Here is a 23,656-nt window from a genome sequence, read left to right as displayed (position 1 = left end):
TTAGACACTTCTTCTTTTGAATGTTCAATATATCCCTGACGATAATTGGATTTGTTTATCAAATCCCTGTTACATTTATTTTCCTCGATGAAACATTTTCCAATTTACGGAGAGGATACAGGGACAATCTTTCGAAGGATAAGTTCAGAGTAGATGATCATTCAATTTCGTTAATAACGGTTTCAGACACACCGTGCAGCTGCTGATGTTGTCGTTTTTTTCTGAATTCGATGGGAGCGCAGCTACAAATTTGGGATAGAAAAGCACACCAGCGTTACAGCTACCTAGGTAATATCGGTGCGATTCTTTGATTTTCTTTTTCACGCTTGTACGATTCTGTGCACAGGAGCCAGTGTGGAAAGTGCAGGTGCAAAGCTTCGCCCAAATGCACTGCGCTGTGGGATTATTCGGTAGCTATGTGAAATATCACGAAGGGCAGTGGAGCACGAATCGTGCCAGGAGGACGTTATTGTAAAAGGCATTAATTTATATATAACTCTGTATAGTCTTCAAACTCGTGCTCACAATAGGTGTTACAGTAGACTCTCCACATCTCGATGTTCTACATCTCGATATCTCTCCCTATGTCGATGATTTCATAAGCCCTTTCAGTCTGCATACATTTTCACTCTTCATATCGCGATATCCTCCTTATCTCGATATCTCCATATCTCGATGTGTTTCTGATGATTTTTCGTTCTTAATTTTCTCTCCGTATGTCGATATGACCAATATCGAAGGTTACTAGACCAAAGTTTTGGGATTCAAAACAAATTAGGAGCACAAAATGACGTTTGTTTGTGTATTACTTTCTTGGCAACGGAGTGTTTTTCAATCTAGTATTCATCAAAAATTTGTTCCTTGTCTCGATCTCTCCCTATCTCGATGGTCCCTTCGATATCGAGATGTGGAGAGGCGACTATGGACCGATGCACGAGTTCACTAATTTGACGTTTGAGCGGTGCCGAATTTACTTGTTTCCATGGTCACGTAAATAACACGGCACCGCTCAAACGTCAACGAGTGAACGCGTGCATTGGTCCATAGTTGATAATTGAAAAATTTATCAAGGAAGTAGACATTTTTCTGTGGATAAAAATTCGATTGTCAAAAAAAGATAAAAAGAACTTTTTAACTATGATTTTATCGTTTTACGGTTATCCAGCCAAGTGGAAGTTAAAACAACTACCGTAAAACTAAACATTTCATTTACTTCGCAATTGAATTGAATGGACAAACTGATGTGAAATTTGACTCCCTGTTACCCCTACACCACGAGAGGACTCATGGACGCAGAAGTTAACCTGAATTCGACTTCAGCTCAATAATCACGAGGTGCTCTTTCGCAAAGCGCACCTCTACCAAACCTCCTAAGCAAACCTCGAAATTTCAAAAGCACAAAACTAAAGTACCAGACAGTGTGCTGAAAATTCAACTACTCGATTTTGTCAGCCCCTCGATGAATTTTAGGCTGACAAAATGGGGAACCTGACAAAATCGGGTCTTATTTTTTGTTTTTCTTTTTCAAATTTGAACTTTTTAATATTTGCTTATGAACCACGTTTACAACCTACATAAACTTTTAAGAGGGTGAGGGACATGGGCGTAGCCAGGTTTTTTGTTTATCAGTGGGGGGGGGGGGATAAGAGCGGCCCTCACAATTTCATGCTCAAATTTCGCACCGAAACGATCTTAATACACTGCCTGTGCACCCTTTTTACATGAACCAGAAAACTATGCAGGATGTCTATCCTACTTTTTCACAGTAAGCAAAGAAAGGTCCATAAACGCGTCTTGAGTAACGGGTCCATTTAAGTTCTTGGTCAATTACTTATTGGAAAAATTATGAAGATTCGATTCGTAGTGATCCCTTTGACAATTTTGCTCTGGCCATTTAAACAACCGGAATCAATCTGAATCCTAGTTCTACATGACCATTAAATTATCTTAGAATTTTTCTTAGGACACCGAAATTCCTAAAAAAGATTCATATAAAATTCCTTTAAGTTTATTTTTCTAGAAATTTCTTCAAAGTGGCATCAGTAATTACCAAGAAGATCTTCTTGGAATTCTTTTGAGTATAATTCATAGAATATTTTCAAGATTTTGATCTGGAATTGTCGTAAAAAAAGTATTCAACAAAATATAATTTTAAAAGGGATCCTTTCAAGAGCTTATGGGGTTATTCAAAACAGAATCCCAATATTACATTAGAAGCAATTTTTAAAGGAATATTTCGAGATAATACTGAAGAAAAACACGAAAGAATGTAACAAGAAGTTAAGGCCAATGAAGTCATTCTTTAAAAATTAAAATTACTTCATAGGAATTCCGGGTGTAGTTTTTGGGCGAGTTCAAGAAGGAACGCATGAAGAAATTGAATCTTGAACGAATACTTTGAAAAATCTCTTTAAATGTATGTATAGTATGTTTCTGGAACAATTTATAAAATTATTGCATGAATATTTTTGAACAATAGTTTCATCAGGATTCCATATAATAATTTTTAAAGTAGTATTAAGAGAAATTTTTGGAGGAATTCATGAATGAACCTACACACCTAGTATCTTTTTCGTGAACTCGGCTGTGTTTTTCAATTTTAACCAATAATTATCAGGTTGCTAAGTAACAAAACACGATATACTGATATTTGAGATCTTATGAAATTCGTTTGTCGACTACTCAGCTGAACATATCTTCATTGCGGGCTGTTGATAAAACCTTTGAACTATTTCTGGCAAGATGTTTTGAAAAAACCTGATTGTTTGGTAGTCTACAAGTTTTATTCTCTATCATGACGTAATTATAAATACGAGTGCTGGAGACAAACCTTGAAGAATTCAAACACAAGAATGATTCCCGTAGTAAAATTGCAATATCGTTCAGAAGGCATTGTCATTGCCCCCTCTGGCTACGCCCATATTCCAAAAAGTTATGTGATAGAAGAATCACTAACAAATCTGTTTAAACTTGTTTACCGTATCCTTTTCTTGGCATTAATCTCGGCAGAGTTCTATATGAAGCTCCTGATCCCATATTGTACAACAATATTCTTCTTCAATATGTTTCAGCATCTTACTGCCGAGTTTCAGACGATTCGACCGATAAAAACTCCTGATGTCAGTGAATCATGAAGGCACCTAATAAGTTTTTTGCTTTAGGGTCAAAGCACCCTTAGTAGACAGTGGCTTTTCACAGCCGTTTCACGATAGATCGTTGCAAAATATTCTTTGACATGAAGGTCAGTTACTATACTTGAAAACTGCCATAATTCAATGGAGGGGTTTTCTTGATAGAATTAGCTTAGCTTAGCTTAGCTTAGACTGACTACACATATCAATGGTTGCTATTCCGTGATTGACCGAAGTCAGTGAAAATGCACAAAGAATCAACTAGAAGTTCGGCTGGGATTGGCCATAATCTTCTTCAGTGTGCATAATTCAGTGCCTCTATTTATACAGGGTCAATAACGGCGCCGGCCACGTCCTTGCAGTCAGGTGAGATTGGGGGAAGGAATGTTAGTGTGTAACCTTTGCTTTTTGGAGACCGTGTTTGCCTCTGCATCTCCACAAAGGTTACTGGGAGGGATGTTTGTTAATGGGGAGGATCGTTGGGTCATAGGATTCACTTTGATAAGCGATTAGACCATGATAAACAATGATTTGTGAGATATATACATGCTTATACGTAAATATAATATTTTCATTTGATATGAACAATTTCTATGTAGAGGAAAAATTATGCCGACACTTGAGGTGACGAACCATTCAAAGTTTGTTGAACAAATACCTAAATGTAACATTCCTACAGCTGTCAGGACGAAAGCATGTGTTATTATATTTTACTCATTTGAAAAGAAACAAAAAACTCGATTGGTTGGGACATCATAGAACACTCTTATTCTTATGCCGACACTTACAGTGGCGAACCATCCAAAGTTTGTTGAATAAAGTGAACCTTTCGCAAGTCTACACTTGTAGTGTCGAACCATTCAAAGTTTTTATGTTAAACATAAATAAATCATGAATCAGAGTTTATGTCGACACTCACATTGACGAACCATCCATAGTTTGTTGAAAAATCATATTTACATCCCACCATTGTAACGATTGAATATGCAGTCATACATATTTTATAGATTAGAAATAGTAGCATGAAACGAGCTCACCAATTGATCCGTTATCCTTGACTGAGCAGCCACAATCCACTTTCGGCTTCACTCGTTTGCTATAAAAAAGCATAAAAAAGCACTCAGGAAAAAAAATAAGCGCGCGACCCAAAAAGAATAAAAAAAACTGTTCGAGCTTTCTTGACGCTCTGCCCAGGAGCAAGCGTCAAGGTCGAAGGATCAAACAGAACTCAGAGGGGTTTTCTTGGTAGAATTGTCAAGAAATTCGCAAAAAAAGACTCCAAAACGACGCATAATGTAATAAATTACCTAAGCTAAGTAGATTTAAAAAAAACATTTACAGAAATGAAACAAAAGAGTCAAGAATATTATCCGAATCTCATATAAGAGAAAAAAAAACAGGTTTTGGAAAAATGTAGAATTGTAGGTCAAATTTCAACACACAGTGACCCCACGCAGTTGAATCACCCACAATTTATGAATCAGCTGACTTCAAAAGACAAAATTATTATCAAACTTGTCACAAAACTTCACAGAATTATTTTTACACATAGTTATAAAAATAATTCTGTGATGTTTTGTGACAAGTTTGATAATAATTTTGTCTTTTGAAGTCAGCTGATTCATAAATTGTGGGTGATTCAACTGCGTGGGGTCACTGTACAAATGGACAAAATTGAGCATATTTTTTTCATTGTTTTAACACACATTCAAGCCTATATGTTTTTTAATTAATCAAAATTCCAAACATCAGATAAGTTTCGAACGTTCTGTACTGCTCATAAAAGCATATCAGTCCCATGTCTGCTGGATTTTCTATTCACAAGGGACAATTATGCATTTATGAGCAGTGTACTAGTTTTTAAATATTTTGGGTTTATCCCGGGATTTCAAAAAAAAAACCGAGAAACAACAACAAATATCTGCAATGGCGAATACGTAGTCTTTGATGATCTGATTTTCCAATATCCCAACAAACATTTTTGACGGATGTGAATTGAATAAATTGCAAGTATTCTTCAGCTATAAAACGGTTATTCAGCCATTAGTTTTACTTGGGATATGTCCATAAAGAATTGAAGTATTACAAGAAATCCGGTTTCATGCATTATGTGCTTTGTAAAAGGATTGTAAAATATAACTTTTTGGAAATTTCAAAAAGTTTTTCCTTGAATTTTCAGCAAAGATACATCAAGCATTTCTCCAGATTTGTTTCCCAAAGCTTGACTTGCTCAAGAACTTTTGTGCAGATTTTTTCAAGGATTGTATGACATTTGCCAGAAAACCATTTGCCAGAATCAATTCGCCAGAATCATCTTGGCAGACAACCATTTCCCAGAATGTACCATTCGCTAGGATGGACCATTTGTCAGAAAACCATTCCCCAGAATCATTTTTTGTAATTTATTTTCAACCTTGAAATGATCCGCAAATTTAAGGAGAATTTTAGGCTACCGAGTTTTTCGATACTTGTCATTTTGGTATCTTGAATATACTCATATTATTTGTACTGAAACTTGAAACATTGTGTAGCCAACTTTCAGATTATTTATATCAAGAGGATTGGACTGTACTGTGCACAGCTACAGCGAAAAATTATTTGAAATAATATTTATATCATTGTAATATTACAAAAGTATAAAACAACGGGATTGATCGATTCATGGTATTAAGTCTATATTGTTACAATCCTTCGCATATAATTTTATGCAATTTTCACATCGTGCCAGATGTATGGCGGAATTGGCTTGCTTAGGGGTATCAAGTTTTCTACATTTTCTGATTTTACGTTAAAAATTGAGCCAGAACCCAACATTTCATAATTTTTCGTGCCTTAGAACAATTTTGTATACACGTTCGATGTTAGCATGGAAATCACTTTGAATCAACCCTCGACACATTTTCCCAAGGGAAAAACTGTCATTGTGTAAATTGAAATGCTATTGAGTCTACAGACTGAAATCTTCATTAATCATTTTTAATGTAAAGACTAAGATATCGAAGCGCAATAACATTGTGTTATACATAGAAAAATGTGCTCTCTCGATCAAGTTACGAAAAACTGTTACTTTTTTATCGCTAAATACCTTTTTTGCTTTTTTTAAGCTGACCTGACAAAAAAAAGAACTGGGACGTTTGGCACGAATTAGTTTAATTGAACAAACTAGTGTACCTTTGCGACAGATCGCAAAATAACTCAATAACCTTTTATTCAAAGATGGGAAAATTATGATTGAAATATGATAAGTTTATCGCTAATCCTTATTTTAACACTATAACCCTAATGACTCAACCAAAAGTTCTTTCTGTTAAATATTTATATACATTATTCAGTCCTACAAAAGAACGATAAACTTTTTCACTCTTTATAATTTAAACCTTGTTATTTTTTTGTTTTGAAATAGCTTAACACCATTTGCGAAAGACTGCCAAAAAACTCTTCAATATTTCAGTATTTACCCTGATTGTTGGTTCCAGCTGTCTGGTACCGGTGATATTTAGAAATCCCATGGAGTGCCACGTGGCCATGATTTACGAAGGAAACCGAAAAACTCACAGACATTTTTTCTCATATTCAATCACTTGCGATTCTTGTACATCAGTACAACAATGAAGAACAGCCAATGATCTAAAGAAGGGTAAATCTCCTATAAAGCATATAAGCCCTTATATTAGTTAGTCCTAATGAACAGCTTAATATTTAAAGAAGGGAAAATCATTAATAGAATGTTGAAAATACAGTTACTAATAAAATAGTCTGGAAGATAATCATCATAATATTAAAAAAAAAGTTATTTCTTGAAAACTTTGGAAACCTAGGAAGTCTATAAACTTTCTTCTTCTTATTGAAGACGGAGCCTACTTCTCAGCTTAATATTCTTTTGAGCACTTCCACAGTTATTAACTGAGAGTTTTCATTGCCATTTCAAGTACGAAGATACTCTATGCCCTGGGAAATCGAGTCAATTTCCATCTGAAAAAATCCTCGGCCAGTGGGATTTGAAACCACATTCGTCAGCTTGGTCTTTCCTGAATAGCTGCATTTACCCTAAAGCTATCTACCCTCCTAAGTCTATAACACCATAATAAATTAAAACATTTTTAAAAAGCCAATTAACACCGTCTTCAGTCATATGCTGCACAGACTGAACATTGGACAACGGACATACGGAACCACCAGTGGACCAGTGAAGAAGAATTTTTCGTTTGACGAAAAGTTTTCTCCTACTGGGGCGGAAATCGAACCCACACTTCGTAGCACAATACGCCTATACGACTGACGCCGCTAACCGCATGGCTACAAAGCCCACTAAAAAAACATTTAATTAAACAAAAAGTTAAAAACCTTATGTAACAATTATTTTTCATATAATTATAGATCGTACGTTTCGAAAGATTTAACACGCATAAGTATTGCTGAACAATGCTTAGTAATGAGGCCATTTCTTTTTCTGGGAAATGGTATTTCTGGGGAATGACTTTCTGGGGAATGGTCTATTCTGGCAAATGGTTTTCTGGCAAATGTCATATAACCTTTTTCAAGTATTTTCTCTTGAAGAATCATACCCGGAGTTCTTTTTTTTTTCCTCTGTAATATTTTTAAAACACTAATCCCAATAATTCTGATAAAATGCTGTTATGAGTCACTCCATAAATTCATCATTCTCAATAAGACTTTTTATTAAGACATTTTACGAGATTTTAAAAACCAACCATTGGTATTTTTTGTATAAATATTAAATATAAATTACGCATAAAAATGTTTAAACTGCCGCACCCTCTCTTTGTGTAAATTCATAGATGACACCGACAACTATTCCAGTAATTTATATACGTGTACAAAACATTTGAGAATACTTCAAAGAATCATTAAATAATTTCTTCAAGGATAGTATTTAAAACATTTCCAATATACTAGCTAAAATTTTCTTCAGTAGTTCCTCTTGTGTTTCCATCTGAAGTTTGTTCAGCTATTTTAACATAGAAGAAACTCTTCAAAAATACTCTTAGAAGTTTGTTTTAGAATAACAGCATTAAATAATAATAATGGAAAGAATCAAAGAAGAAACAGTTTGAGGAATTCTTTTCTCTGTAACTGTGTTGAATGTATGTTGAGGAAACATTTGGATAAATTCTTGCAAGAGCCGCTATAAAAATGCATAGATGAAATGTCGGAAGTGATTCCTGGAAAAATCCTGGAAGCATTTTCCTAGGAGTTGTTAAAAATATTCGTTAATCGATAACTAAAACAAAACCTTAAATTCCTTGAGAAATTCTGGGTGTAATCCGAATTGTAATTGTGTACAAAAATTTCCTTAGGAATATATCAAGAGTCGCTTGGAAGTTGGAAGAATTTGTTAAAAACTGTCTTTGTATGGATTCATAGAGGCATTCCTGAGAAAATATCTATCTATATAAATAAAAAGGGAGTGGTGTTTGTATGTCACGAAATGGCTTGAGAACGGTCCAACGGATTACCGCAAGATTTTCACTGTTGCACTCCTCAAGGGATGCGGCGTGTTCGTGCGAAGAAAAAATGTAGGAAAGTCTCCGGGTTTATCGGGAAAACGGGAGACGACTAAGGTGTAATTTGTATGGGGAATTTCTTGACGTTTTCCAACAGCCTACTTGATGGCAAAACGAAGTTTGCCGGGACCACTAGTATTGAATAATCACCGAGGACTCTCAAAACAAATTTAAAACGCCTACCGAAGAACAACTTCTGAGGTTCCTCAACAAATCTATCGTCCATCCTTTCTGACTGGATTTGTTTTAAAACATTCAGTAGTCCTGCTGACAAGATCCTTGACTGAATTGTCTAAACCATAGCAGATTCTTGAAGAAATTTTTGCATGATCTTTTGTTGACGTTTGATTTTATTTGTCTATCAAGGAGTTTACCATGACGCAATTTTGGAGATAATCTTTAAAACTAAAAATCAACGGAATGAACCGTCCTTAACTCGGATCATCGAATTAGAGAAATATCGAGATACAAAAAAAAATATATTTCAAATTTTTATATTTACGTTGTTTCTACAAAATACTTTTGAAATAGTTGTTTTACACCTAAAAATCAAATTTTGACATATTCACCTTCTTTCCACTTTTTAAAAAGTCAACAAAAATTTAAATTTTATCGCCCCTAATCAATTTTTTTTTTTAATTTTTTTATTAGTGAGCAGGGTTGGGAAAAAATCTGAAATTCACTCTACAGTAGCCAAGCAAAGCCAATCACAGTCAACGAAGCCAGTGAAACTCACGTCCATCGCTGCTGTAGGCAAAATGACTTGAAAATAGCAAAACACCCGTTTCTAAGGGCAACCCAGAATTGCTGTAGAAAAATGTTCTATTTTCCGCTGCATTTCCCGCATTTAGAGCCTTCAATGACACTCATGATTTAGAAAATTCGTGCACCCAACATAGGCTACTTGATGAGATTCACGTTTTTGAACTACTGTACTGGGAGAGCCACGTGATTTTCGCGAAAATTCAAGCCTACTACTATTACCATTCCCAGCACTGTTAGTGAGGCTTTTAGCCGCAGGCTGGTTGACCTCCAAAATCAAGTTGATTTTACTATAATCATAGTCATAGAATTTAAATTTATGAAATTATTTTACATTTGATATTTCCCTGGGCTTGGGATTATATTTTCCAGGGAGCGATGAATTTTGATAATTGATCGCTGTTGTTAGTAGTTTTGATTAGATGTTGGGTGAATTTCAAAGCAATGGCAACCTTTTTATTACAAAATTTAGATTTTATCTTCTGACCTAAAATTCTGGTTAAACTACTGTACTATGCAGTTGGGCTGCACTAGGCTATCACTCATCAAAATTACTTTCACTTCGGGAAAATATAATTTCAAACTGGCGAGAAGATTACGAACTGAGGGTGGGTTAGGAGCACAATTAGACCCTTGAATGTGCAATGTGGGGTAGTAATTGGGAATGCCATTGACGGTTTGTAATCTTCTACGAGGTTTTCGAAAACCAACAGGGCGCGTGCACCGGGTTGCGGATAGGAGCAAAGGGAGATCAATAGCATCTACCTAAAATAATAGAACAAAAAGCCGTTCGATGATTAGGTAATGTTTAGCGATCTTCTATGGTGTTCTAGTACTATAAAATTCTTCACTCACTGGGAATTTTGGCCTTGATAATAACAATAGTGATAAAAACATAAAATAATAACTAATACTTGATAAGTACAATGTAGCTTCAATATAGTAATAAATGAAATAAAATCAATTTTCTATACTTGACAAGGTTTTGAAGACAATCAATGAGTGAAAGAACTACCTATTAGAAAAGCCACATCAGCTAAGGCTATACATATACAAATGTTGGTCATAGGGTCATGGCGAGCATTCGGTATGTACGTCTATGATTGATTCTTATCTAATAGGGGCACTAGAAGACCACGCGGACAATTTCGAAACAAATTATTTTTATACATCGGTCTTACGATCCGAAAGGCTCAGCTATGCTGCAAAGTCATTTTAAAAGCTATTCATTACTACTGTTTAATTGTTTATAATTCTAACAAAACTACATAATTAACTCATTACTAATCACTGTTTCTATATTCTCTTTTTCTCTCCTTCTTATCTGTTGCATGATTATGAGCATCACTAATATAACGCATGAGCATGCACAATAAGAATAATTTCAGGATTGAAAGCAGTACATGGATACCTGGATAGAATAGCTTCGAAAAGGGCGCTCAAAATATAATATTTCTGATCAGGGAAGTATTATTATTAAGGGTATGTATGTTTTTCCATTATTAACACTTAGATCACACAAACAAATGAACTAATAATATCAAATATTTTTAAAATATTTTTATTTGAATCAGTATCGTCAATCAGTGCAAAAACAGATAAAGTTTGTAAAGTTATCACCATCGATTGAATTGCGCTCTGTATAGTAATGTTCAATCAGTATCAAAATCTCCTAAAGCGTCGCATTGTGCCATCAGCAGCCCTCATATTGTTATTATTTTGTTGTTTATAAAATTTCTGGAAAGCGATCAGCATATTCTTTCTTACTTGTACAATGGCCGATCTATTTGGAATTTTAATAAGTCAAATCTAACTTCAAAACTCAAATTTAATTGCTCTCAGCACATTTACATTTTGCAGCATTAATCGCATTACTGTGTCAAGTCTTCTCCATTCCCTATACCCTACCCCAACCCTTCTTATCCTTTCCGATGGTGTTCAAGTGGTCCGCATAGACTATTACGGCCATTACCTATCCCTTCCCCCGGCTTTGGACTGACTTGCGCTCTCATTGCCCCACCAAACGCTGCAAAATGAAATGAAATGAAATTATTTTACATTTGATATTTGAAACTTTTTTATGGAAATATCGTGATTAAGGGTATCAACTTGCAGAGGGATCAAAGTATGCTAAATTGAAGGGATTGCGCATTCTTTCGAGTTACGGGGAAATATCGACTTACAGAATATCGAGTAAGAGAGAGTTGACTGTAATTAGGCAAGTAGATGAAAAACTGAATTAATACTACAGGGTGTCGACTACCTGAAAAAAACCTGGAAAGTCAGGGAATGTCAGGGAATTCGATTTTTGACCTGGAAAGTCAGGGAAAGTCAGGGAATTTCACTAAAGGTCAGGAAAAATATTCAATACTACAACATCAAACAAGTTCATTGAGATGATGCTTTTATGCATATGAGAGTGAGCTGTACTTTACTACCCATACTTAATTCAAATTGAACAATTTCTTCAAAGTTGGCGTAGCTTGCTTTATTAATATTTAGTTCTAAAGTTTGCTAGATCAAATCATTGTCTTCTCTTCAAAATCTTGAGGACAAAATGGAATCCTTTTCATCAAATTATGTCAATCTTTACAAGTTTGCCCAAAATATCCAAGTTAAACTGATAAAACGAAATATAGAGAACAACCAATGAAGATTCTCGTATTTAGGTGAAGATGAAAACCGTATCTCAAAATCTCAAGAGCACAAATCTGCAAGACATAATTCCTGAATTTTTTATCATGTCGTTTCTGGAAACAATAAAGGTAATACCGCAAAGTGCTCTAATATTGATATTTGTCCATTTTGCTGTCTATAACAATTTCGATTTTTCAATTTCAATTTTTCAGGATTTTATGAAAATATCGTGAATTCCAGGATTTTATACAGGAGCTTACTTACAGATCCAGTTTGTTTTTTGTTCTGAGAATATACAGGAAATTCTCCAAAAATTATCAAGATAATTATCTAAGATATCTTTGTGAATCCATAACATCCATGGAAGCAGAACTTTCAGGAATTTAATTTGAAGGAATCTGCTCGATAATCCTTTGATATTTTGTAAGATTACTTGGAAGGTTAGTCGGACATCTTCCCGTAGATGGGCCCGAGATCGAGTTCGAAACCGGTCGAATAAAAATGTGAATTTAAATCCTATTTTAATTGTTTGTGAGAACAATATGTGTTATGTCCGTTCTCGTGTCGCGTTCTGTGAGTATACATGAAGTATACATGATACTCACTGAATACTTATTCTTAATAGGAGGAGATCCCCCAGTGCCGGACAGCACCCAATACCGGACAAAGCCGAAACATTGAGAAATCATGGTCCAATCAAGATGGTGTATTAGTAGAAAAGAAAGCTATTATGTAGACTAATGATTGCGTAGAATAACACATCCTTGAAATATGCATGCCTTTTTAAAAAAAAAGTAGAAAAGTTTGAAAATCTTTAAAAAAAATGACGTATCCACTTAATTTTGAGTCAATTCAGTAAATATTTTGAATATGAAAAAATACTTTGGATCCCGCAAGCATGATCGAACATAATCCTAATTTGATAATATGAATGTATTTTGTACCTTAATTGAACTAAATATGGACAAATTACAATTTTGGTTAAGCACCTCCTGTCCCTCAGTTTCGGACAGCTTGATTTGTTATATGATATCTTTGTAATTATTGCATCAGTGTCTCAGAATACTTTCATTTTTCATGGGTTCCGTCGATCATGGTATCAAATATGCAATAAAATTAAGAATAATGAACATTCAGAACAACATCGTAAAATGTGCTATTTTTCATCATATATGAAAAAGGTTTTTGATTGGCATCTTGCAAACTAAGAAAAACTCAAATTATTCTTGTAAATGTAGCAAATGCATTGAATTGGTAATTATAAACTATTCCTATAGTGTACACATTCGATGATGTTCATATTTACAGAATTCGAGGCATTTCCAGATCTTGTCCGGTATTGGGTGCCACCTTTCGAGATCGATCAATTTGGTACTAAAACTCATCATCAAAATGCAATATCAAAATTCATATTTATATATTCAAATTTATTTTTGTACACTATAAAAATGATAATATTTATCATAAATGGGTAACACGAGCCAATAAAATCAATATTTTTAGAATTATGAATTTAGTGGCTTAAGTGTCCGGTACTGGGGGATCTCCCCCTATAGTTAAATCGAGGATTGTTGGAGGCACGACACATTAAAATGAACATCTGTATTCTTATTATTAGCGCGTTATTCAATTCCACAATTTATTCCGTTAAAAATATTTATATAAATTTCTGGGGAGAACGGTTGCTTGAATTAAAAAAATCACATCGGAATTCTAAACATTAACTAACATAAATTACCTGTAAAGAATCATGGTGAAGAATTTTAAGAAAAAATGAATACATTTTGGAAAAAGTGTCTATGTGATCCCTAAACATTGTTTGAAGTATTTCTGTAATATTCCTATGGATTCTAAATTAATTTCTAGGAAAAAAATCATGACCGAAATAAATTCTTCATTATTTTTTAGAGACTCCTGTAGTTGAATTCCGGTGAACAATTTCTTCAAAGAGAAGAAACTTTCTTCCATTATTCATCAGCAAGAAAATTTTCTTTTCTTCAAAGAAAATACGCACCGGAATTCGCCTACTGGAGGTGTAGTTATAAAATTCTTAAACTAGTTAAAAATCTTTGGACTTGTTCATGGAGGAACAACGTAAGAGTTCTTAAAACATAATTCTTTATGATACTAAAGTCATTGGATAAAACATTTGAGGAGGTTCTGGGAGAAATATTAGAGGAGTTCCTGGAGAAAGAAGTATTGGAGATATACTTGGAAAAATACATTTAAGAATTTAAATTGGAATTTCTGAGAATTTTTTGTTCAATTCCTTGAAAGTTTTTTGATAATGGCTGTAATTTTACCTGGAAGAGAAGTAGCCAATAAAAAAAAGCATAGTAATGATCTTAATAGAGTGACGTCTTATGTAAATGGTATAATCAGCTTACGGAAGGTGTCCAAAATTGTCCTTTATGCCTAAAACTTGTGAAATTATATCTGAGGTAGTTTAATATCCGAATACATCATTTTATACAAAAGTAACTTTTGCACTTGAAGATTTCAATATGTAGATGACTCAGAATGTACCTAGCTTTTACCGCTTTATTAATACGAATTATCAAGTTTGAAAAATACATACCCAAGTGCTCAGTTTTATCACACCAACTTGAAGAAAATTATCGTTAAAACTATTGCTCAGTTTATTCATACGACCTAAAACATAAACTCTACCAAACAAACAAATCAACATGGTCTGGATTTTTTCTGAAAAACGATTGGAAGGTCAGGGAAAGTCAGAGAATTTTATTTTCAAAATTGGGTCGACACCCTGTACTATACCATTTAATTCCACTAGAGTTTGTATCTTTTAACAGATACGCGTATTTCGACCTCAACTGTAAGGTCGTCTTCAGTGTCGTGTACTAGACTCAACTTGAAGAAAACCATCGTATACACACATTATATACCAAAGGATACAAGCTCTAGTGGAATTAAATGGTATAGTATTAAATTCGGTTTTTCATCTACTTATAGGTATTCCACTAAACAGCTCGAAGATTTATTATCATCAAGTAATTAGGTTATTTCGAACTTTTTTTTGGTTTTGTAAAAACAAATCAAATGATCTTACTTACAAAAGGAAGATTATTTTTGTATACTTTCACTCCAGTACATATTCAATAGTTACCAAAGGTTATCAGCATACTGTTGCGTTTAGAATGATAGTAGTGAAAACCTATTTTCATACAAAATATATAATTTCATTTACAAAAAAATGATCAGCAACAATTTTACACATAATTGGTTGGTTTATACTTTTGTACCTTGGGTGGAAATGGTTTTGAAAGCAGTTTTAAAATTATTAAAACTACCATTTTCTCGAGCGATTTCAACTAGTGCTTTGCGTTTTGACCGATGCTTCAAAAATCTGAACAAAGCAGTATGCTAATAACCTTTTGTATAACTATTGAATACGTACTAGAGTGAAGTATACCAAAATAATCATTCTTTTGTTGGATTATTTTGAATGGTTTTCACTTCTATAATTCTGAACACAACTTTATGTGAATGATAAGGATAAGGAATCAAAGAAAATATAAAACGATCTCATCAATTGATAAACTTTGTACTAATGTAGGAAGGCAATCTTATTTCTGGCGTAACGTCCAATCTGGAACAGAACCTGCTTCTCAGCTTATCTTATAAGCTCATCCACAGTTATTAACTTATCTATTTTTGCCAATTGAAAATTTCTTTATGAAAAGATGCTCAGTCAGTGGGATTCGAACCCACGACCCTGAGCTTGATCTTACTGGATAGCTGCGCGTTTACTGCTATCTAGGAAGGCAAACTATGAATATTAATTTATTTATATTTAGTCAATTTACAATCGCTTTGCAGATTCAAGAAGATTTTCAGCAAATACGAACATTCATGTCAATTATTCTTATTAATTGTTTTAATGTTTTCCATTCAACTCCTTTTTTTCTCTTGACACTTTCGAATATATTGTCGAACATAACTACTGAATTCCAATGTAATAAAAAATATTTCTAATTTGGTTTCAGAAGGAATGTTTCTGTTCTTTTAAAAGATTGTGACTGGAGATATACAAATGTAAAAATAATCATTTCAAAGAGATAGCTCTCAGTTAATAAAATAAGAAGAAAGCTTATAACTACTTGAGATTTGAAGTTTAATTAAATTGTTAGCAATGCTTACTATACAAGATCGTATAGTTCGGCCACACTGCCAACTCCAGCTGAGCCTCACGTTGCCCAAGCACTATGGTATTGGTGCAAGTTTACTTCACAGATTTTACACGTCTCGTAGTTTTACTTCCATTCAAGTTCGTCGTCACCACTTCCCGTCTCTTTCTGTGCCATGCCGCCCCATTCACTCACTCACTATCTTGTCTCTGGCAGCCCGTCTGAGCCACGCAAGTTTGGTTTGGAAGGCCCGCTCGCTCCCAGCATAGGTGGAAGGTAGGTGTATCAATCGACGGCCAATGCTTGGAGATTCTCATAAGTAAGACTGCGTTGTCCATGTTCGGTTCGTTTACTGCTGCTTCTGTCAGTGTTCAACCGGGATCTCAACGTCATCGACGTCGCAGTTTTAGGCTTTAAAGTTAACATAGGTAGTGAGGTAGAAATACAGTTTTAGTTAAAATGGTGAAGCGCCAGAACTCTCGATACGCGAACGGAAATGGAAATGGAAACGGCAACGCGTACTATCGCCAAGAACTTCCCCCGCGAGGACCAGGTATTTAATTCACCAAATTCTTAAAAAAAAACTAGACATTCAGATCGATCTACATTTGTTGCTAACGGGGCAAATGGGATGTGGGAATGGGCTCTGCTCTAATTGGCAACGTGTCATTCGGAGGAGATCGAAAACAACTTCAGCTTCGATTCGTTGGCTATTCAAAGCCGATGTGGGACGGTTTCGGAGCCGCAAATCGAGTGCTAATCACGTTATGAATTTGAATATAATTTATCTTGTTAGCGTTACAGATGACTGCCAGTGAAAATGAAAATGTTTACGGCTCTCGCTTGGGAAGCTACGATTTTAATACGATGTCTTGTTGGAAGTGAAGGGTTTTTGAAGTTTGGGTTTCGAAGTGCTTTTATTTCATCACGAACAAGAAGCCTATCCAAAGACTTGGAGCGTGAAGAAGCTGTAACTTGGCACCTTATTTGGACGCGTGGAAGATAGCAGAGAGTTTAGCAGTGGGCTTCAGTGCTTATCGCTTGCGCCGAAATGTTTCTTACTTTACTTTCCCTCTGTATTAGTAGTCAATCCGCGTGTTATGTTGCCTTCGCCGCAAAATAACTCTGAATGTGATACGGTGACTTGGGCGCAGAAATTTGCATGCATGGCAGTTTTGGAACAGGATCGTCCAGTTGCAACTTCTGCAAATTTTCAAGGTCCTTTCGAGTCTACCGCTTCCACGCTGGCACTGCCGTGCTGTGCTGGGCTGCGATGCCGAAATCACCCACGATCAATTAGATGAATTGTATTCATTGATTGCTCGGCGAAACCGTGGCACACCGTATCGTAACCGAGTTGATCATTCATAAGTGTAGCCAGAGGGGGCAGATGGGAAATTCATTTGTATTTTCCCAGCAATTGAATTCATAAAATAAGGCTGGCTTCTACCAGAGATCGATCCACCGTCATTATTCCTCAACAAGTTTTGCAAGGTATCAGCAAAACCATTTTTTTGAATTTCGCAAGATATCTGCCGAAGATCATTTCAGCAGAACTATCAATTATATCAACACAAATCCATTGAATAAGATGGACAATATATTTGTGAAGTGATATCTCAAATCATTCTTTAAGATATTCTCCTAATGTCTCTCTTAGAACATTATCATAAATTCCATTAACAATTTTTCATGTTTTCTTCTGGAAATATTTCAAATTTATTCAAAGAGCCATCAGTGATTCCCCTACGTAATTTTACAAGAGTTTTTCTCAAAAGTCTTTCAGCTGATCTACCAAGAATTGCTCTGAACATTTTAGAAGGTAATTATAGCCAGATTTCGCCAAAAGAATATTCCAAAAATTCCAAGATGTTTGTGCTCTCTATGTACAGAGAAGTCGAGGAAATGACCTTCTTGAAAAGATCCTAGTCCAACCGGGAATTGAAGCTAGACACCTTCACTGCCGTGAATCGCAAGTCAGTCCCATTTGCATTTTCGTCAAAATTGAGTTGAGTTCAGTTTTCAACATATCTTCCAATGCTCTTTCAGCTTCCCTAATGAGATAATAAGATTTGTTCGGAAAGTGTCGGAAAAAACAGCAAGTCAAATTGTCCCATAATGAAAAGTAACCGCATATCAGTCCCACTACAGAATTCCGCACCGTGTAACACAAAAATGAACCGTGTTTTGATCATCTTTATATTTTTCTCAGAAAGCTATCATAGTAAAAAGCAAATTGTGAAAATTTCACTAAGATTCGAATATGTTCCAATCCGCTGGAATTTTTTGAATATTCGTATGGAAAATGAGTTTTGAAACTTCACACCTACTTTGCCTACTTTTTACAGATGGTACTGACTTGCGATTCACGGCAGTTCAGCATGTCTTCAGCTTTGTAACCGCGGACGTAACCACTACGCAGACTTGACAGAAACTCCTCTGCGATGCAAAGATGAAGCGATTTTGCCGTTTTTCTAAGGAGTAAAAACTTAAATCAAAATTTTCAACACAGATCCTCAAACGATTCGAGGATGCGAGGATTTTTTTTTTGTACTTTCTATTCCTTATTGCGATGCTCACCTTTACTCACGCTTTAACATAACTCTTGAGTGTCCTACCCGAACAAGGCAGTCCTCGGGGAGTTGTGAGAGCACTCTGTTTTGATGGAATTTTACTCTGTTGTGTTTTGTGCTGCATCTTCCTAGCTCATTTTTTGTTGCCTCTCGGCTTAGAATTTCTTCGCTGCCTCGGAAAGAGGCAAAGGCAGCATATTGCTCTACTAGAGTATGTCGTCAAATTCTAATGATGTTGAAGCCTCCCAACTAGAGTCTTGTAACAAAAATATAATAAAATTTTATCAGAATATGATATGAATATCATATTATGATATAATTTTGTTAGGCTCCGTTATCCATAGAACATAATAAAACAGAAATATAACATAATGTGTTTTATTTTCCTTTAAGATATTTTTTTTTCATTTTTAACATTTTTATAACAAAATAAATAGATAGTTATTCATTTCAATAATATACAATATTATCGTATATCGATCAGTATTATAATTTTGATACTTTGTATCAAACATTATAACTTGGTTTGATATGTTTTTGATAGGATTAAAACACATTTTGTTATGTTTATGTTACTATTCATACATTTTTTGTTATAATTTTAGATATTTTAACAACATCCTGCATCGAGTTTGTAACAACCTATGTTCGAAAAAAACTTATAACATAATAACATATGCTGATATAATTTTGTTATGTACCCTTAGTCGGGCTGCCACTAGGCTAAAGAAGGTCCCAGCTCGTAGAGATTGTTTTAGGGATTCCTCCAAGTATTCATACAGCAATTTCACTAATGGCACCTTCAGGCATTTCTTAAAATGTTGGTTTGAAAATTTCTTCACACATTCCCTCTCGAACTCGTCCAGAAACTGTGACCGAAATTTTGCAAGGGATTATTTAACCCCTCTACCGGCAGCTTCATTTGTTACCGCTAAAAAATATTCAAATCGCAATAACTTTTTTGTTTCTCAATATTTTTGCATCATTTTTTCACAAGATCTTCAAAAACTCTTCTAGTTTAAGAAGCCGTGTCGATATTAATCATTGATGATCCGGTTTTGAAAATATTTCGATGTTCCTTGGGGGACCGACATTTTCCATGTAAAATGTTTTTGACGGACATTACGTTTTTGGTCAATTTATCAAAAAAATAAAATGTGTACTATACAATACCAGGCAATAAGGAGCTACTCTGAAAAAATCATAAAAATCGGTTCAGTATTCTTGGAGAAATCTGAAAATTACGATATGAGGTTTTTAGAGTTTTCAAGATCTTTAATTGTCCAGAGTGGTACCAGAAACATAAATGCTCATTACTCAAAGACGGCTGCACCAAATTGGTTCATTTTTTTCACAACATACTCGCATTAAGGTATCATTTCGAGGAGTGAATATCCGAATACGATAATAATTCTGTAGCCTGATATATTTACGTGGGTTATGGCTACGCGTCGGTCCCCCAAGAAATTTTGGAATATCTTCGGATCGAGATGACCAATTATCAATATCGACACATATTCGAAAACTAGAAGAGTTTTTTGAGATCTTGTGAAAAAATGGTGCAAAAATAACAAGAAACAAAAAAGTTATCGCGATTTGAATATTTTTTTGGCGGTAAAAAATGAAGCTGCCGGTAGAGGGATTAATGTATATGGTAATTGTCTCGTCGACACGACACTGAAGACGGCCTTACAGTTGAGGTAGAAATACGCGTATATGTCAAAGGAAACAAACTCTAGTGGAATTTTTTATAACCTGTGAATAAAAAATAAAATAATATGTTAATCAGTCCACAGTCCGGGAAGTCTCTCCTTTTGCGCTTACGGCAGCCAGTATTTATAGCTCAAAAATACTGTAGGTACGATCAAGTAAAAGGTACCAGAGTCATAAGGAATATCACTTGAGATAGGTAGACATTAGGGTGCGGCTTATTTTTGAAAAGTTCTCAAAACCAAAAATTCGTGTGCTCTACTGAATTCAAATCACATTTAAAGAGAAACCTCAAAATCTGAGCCAAAAATATTGACATTTAGAGGTGGCGCAAGCCTGTTGAAGGTGAATTTTCAAGTTATAAAAAACGACCTGCTGTTAAGTAAACATAACTTTGTTATTTTCCAACCGATTTCAAAACTTTTAGCACCATTTTATTTAAAATTAAATTTATAAAAATTTTGTAGAACATCGAATTTGTCTAAAATCAAAACTTGTCTTAGTTAAAAATACTTTTATCCAAATTTTTCCTCATTTTGCTAAAAAAATTATTTTTGTTTGACCATAACTTCATTAAAACTCAATCGATTCCTAATCTTTTTACATACTTTTGAAGCAAATTTATTTGTTTTCAAACTGTACATACAACATTTTTTTCTAAAAAATATTTTTGACTTAGGTAATCAACAAAAACTACCCAAAAACATGATTTTTCAATGAAAAAATTTAATTTCTTTGGATTATTTAATTTTTTTTTGCCAAAAACAGCATTTTTTCTATAAAACTTAAATATGTAAAGCATCTTGCCTTAGTTACGAGTTGAATAGGGCATATATTTTTTAACATATGCAAACATAATTTTGTTTCAAAATTATTTAAAAATTGTTGCAAAGTCCTTCCCAAAGGTTTAACAAATGATAAAAATCAGTTTCAGCTTAAGAGACAATATTTAACTGCCAAAGATTTGACAAAACTGGAATTTTTCGTTAAAAAATAATGTTTTTGTGCAGTTTTTGCTGAATAACTTGGTCAAGATATTTTTTTAGTAAAATGTGATATATGAAAGGTTTGAAAACAAACAAATTAGCTTCAAAAGCATATAAAAAGATTAGGAATCGGTTAAGTAATCATGAAGTTATTGTCAAACAAAGTTGAAATTTTTAGTAAAATGAGGAAAAATTTGGAATAAATTACTTTTAACTAAAGCTTGTTTTGATTTTAGACAAATTTGGTGTTCAACAAAGTTTTTACAAATTTAATTTTGAAGGTATTGATGCTAAAAGTTTTAAAATCGGTTGAAAAATAACAAAGTTATGTGTACTTCACTGAAGGTCATTTTTTATAACCTGAAAATTCAACTTCAAGACGCTTGCGCCACCTCTAAATGTTAATATTTTTGGCTCAGATTTTGAGGTTTCTCTTTAAATGTGATTTGAATTCAGTAGAGCACACGAATTTTCGGTTTTGAGAACTTTTCAAAAATAAGCCGCACCCTAGTAGACATGACAGTCCTTTTCCCCTTTCGAATGCCACCTTCACGTTATAACAACTTATACAACGAACAATCGAAAATATACCTAGAAAAATTCCACAATTGTATGTTCACAGTACTCATTTCATGATTACAACAAAACATTCAAATCATTGGATTCATATTGCTCAACATTACATATGACAACTTCGTCAACACTAAAGAACAATTTCGTTCATCTCAATATAATATCCCGCTTCACAAAAAAACAACTATGTTCACAATGTACGACAATTTCGTCCGCTCTAAAGAACAATTTAGTTCAACTCAAATTGGCAATTTCACCATATTCAAATAAATAAAATTGGCAATTTCACCAAACTCAAAGAAATAAAATTGGCAAACTCGCCACCTCAAAAAAAAAGGATAATTGCAAACACACGTTTCCATGATCCTCGTCGCCACTTTTATAACCTGTGAATAAAAAATAAAATAATATGTTAATCAATCCACAGTCCGGGAAGTCTCTCCTTTTGCGCTTACGGCAGCCAGTATTTATAGCTCAAAAATACTGTAGGTACGATCAAGTAAAAGGTACCAGAGTCATAAGGAATATCACTTGAGATAGGTAGACATGACAGAATTAAATGGTATAGTACTAAATTCGGTTTTTTCATCTACATATATGGTAATATTTTATTTGGTTTTGAATAATTTCTTAATTTTTTATTATATTGTAAGTAATTCTTATGATTCATGAATTATCTCAGAATCCCTCTAAAAGCTCCATTTCTGATAAAAAAAAATCAAAAATAGCGACAAAATACAACGAGTGACTCATCAAACTATTCGCCAAGAGAGTAGTTCGAAAAACATCTTGAAAGAAGTATTTTGGAGATTTTTTATAAAAATTGTATCAAAAATGCTTTAAAAGATGTTTGAGGTATTTCTTCAACATCTTTGTTGGATTCGACCAGAAATTGCACTGAGGGCCAGTGTTGTGAAAAACTCAATTTCTCATAACTCACGCATGAGATTTTTCATGCGTGAGTTGTCAATCACGCAACTCAGCAGTCAAAAAATCATGCATGAGTTGGCTCACTTTTTTGACTCATTGTCTCGTATTTCCACAGTTTACTCACACACGGCAATAATTTCTTGTTAGTCTGGTAAAATTATAGTAATCCTATCTATCGTAAGCAACAACATTCGGGTTTCACGAGTTTTTGACGGGTTTTGCGATTGAATCATTTTTCACGGTTTGAGTTGATTGAGTGATTTTGAATCAAAATCTCAAGCGTGAGATTTGCGAAACGGATCTCTAATGAGTTTGCTCTCACGGGAGAGCGTATTGATTGAGATTTGAGTGAGAGTCTATCAACACTGCTGAGGACATCTCCAAGCGTTTATCATGCAAGGGTTTCCAATAAAGTTTGTTAAAATTTATTCTTTTTTCCAAGCATTCCTTCTTAAGGTCCTTACAACATAACAGCAATGATTTTCCAGATATTTGACTTGAATATTTTGAGGTAACGTTTTGACTCATTCCGAACCGACTCATATTTCGAATACTCATGTTTTGTATGGATATTTCGGTGGAACATGCCCTTGAAATATGTTGATATATTTCCAAGAAAAAACGATTATTTTTTTTTGAAGGAGTCATTAGTAAACTGTTTAGACGAATGCTTTGTATAAT

At 34.3% G+C, this 23,656-nt stretch overlaps 1 protein-coding gene across 4 annotated transcripts in view; it reads left to right on the top strand.

The window, feature by feature from the left end:
- LOC5565892 (reticulon-1-A) overlaps window positions 1-23,656 on the top strand; it is a 71,555-nt gene that overhangs the window by 33,540 nt on the left and 14,359 nt on the right. The window contains exon 1 of one of the 4 annotated variants that reach the window (XM_021848130.1): window positions 16,443-16,756. The exons of the other annotated variants lie outside the window; for them this stretch is intronic. Coding sequence (XP_021703822.1) covers window positions 16,663-16,756 — 94 coding nt within the window. The 5' untranslated portion in view covers window positions 16,443-16,662. Of the gene's footprint in view, window positions 1-16,442; window positions 16,757-23,656 lie in introns of those variants that run through there. 4 annotated transcript variants of the gene reach the window in all.

Source organism: Aedes aegypti, chromosome 2 (genome assembly GCF_002204515.2).
Source record: "Aedes aegypti strain LVP_AGWG chromosome 2, AaegL5.0 Primary Assembly, whole genome shotgun sequence".
NCBI lineage: Eukaryota > Metazoa > Arthropoda > Insecta > Diptera > Culicidae > Aedes > Aedes aegypti.
Note: the sequence above shows the minus strand (reverse complement) of the source record. Positions and strands in the feature narration are given on the sequence as shown.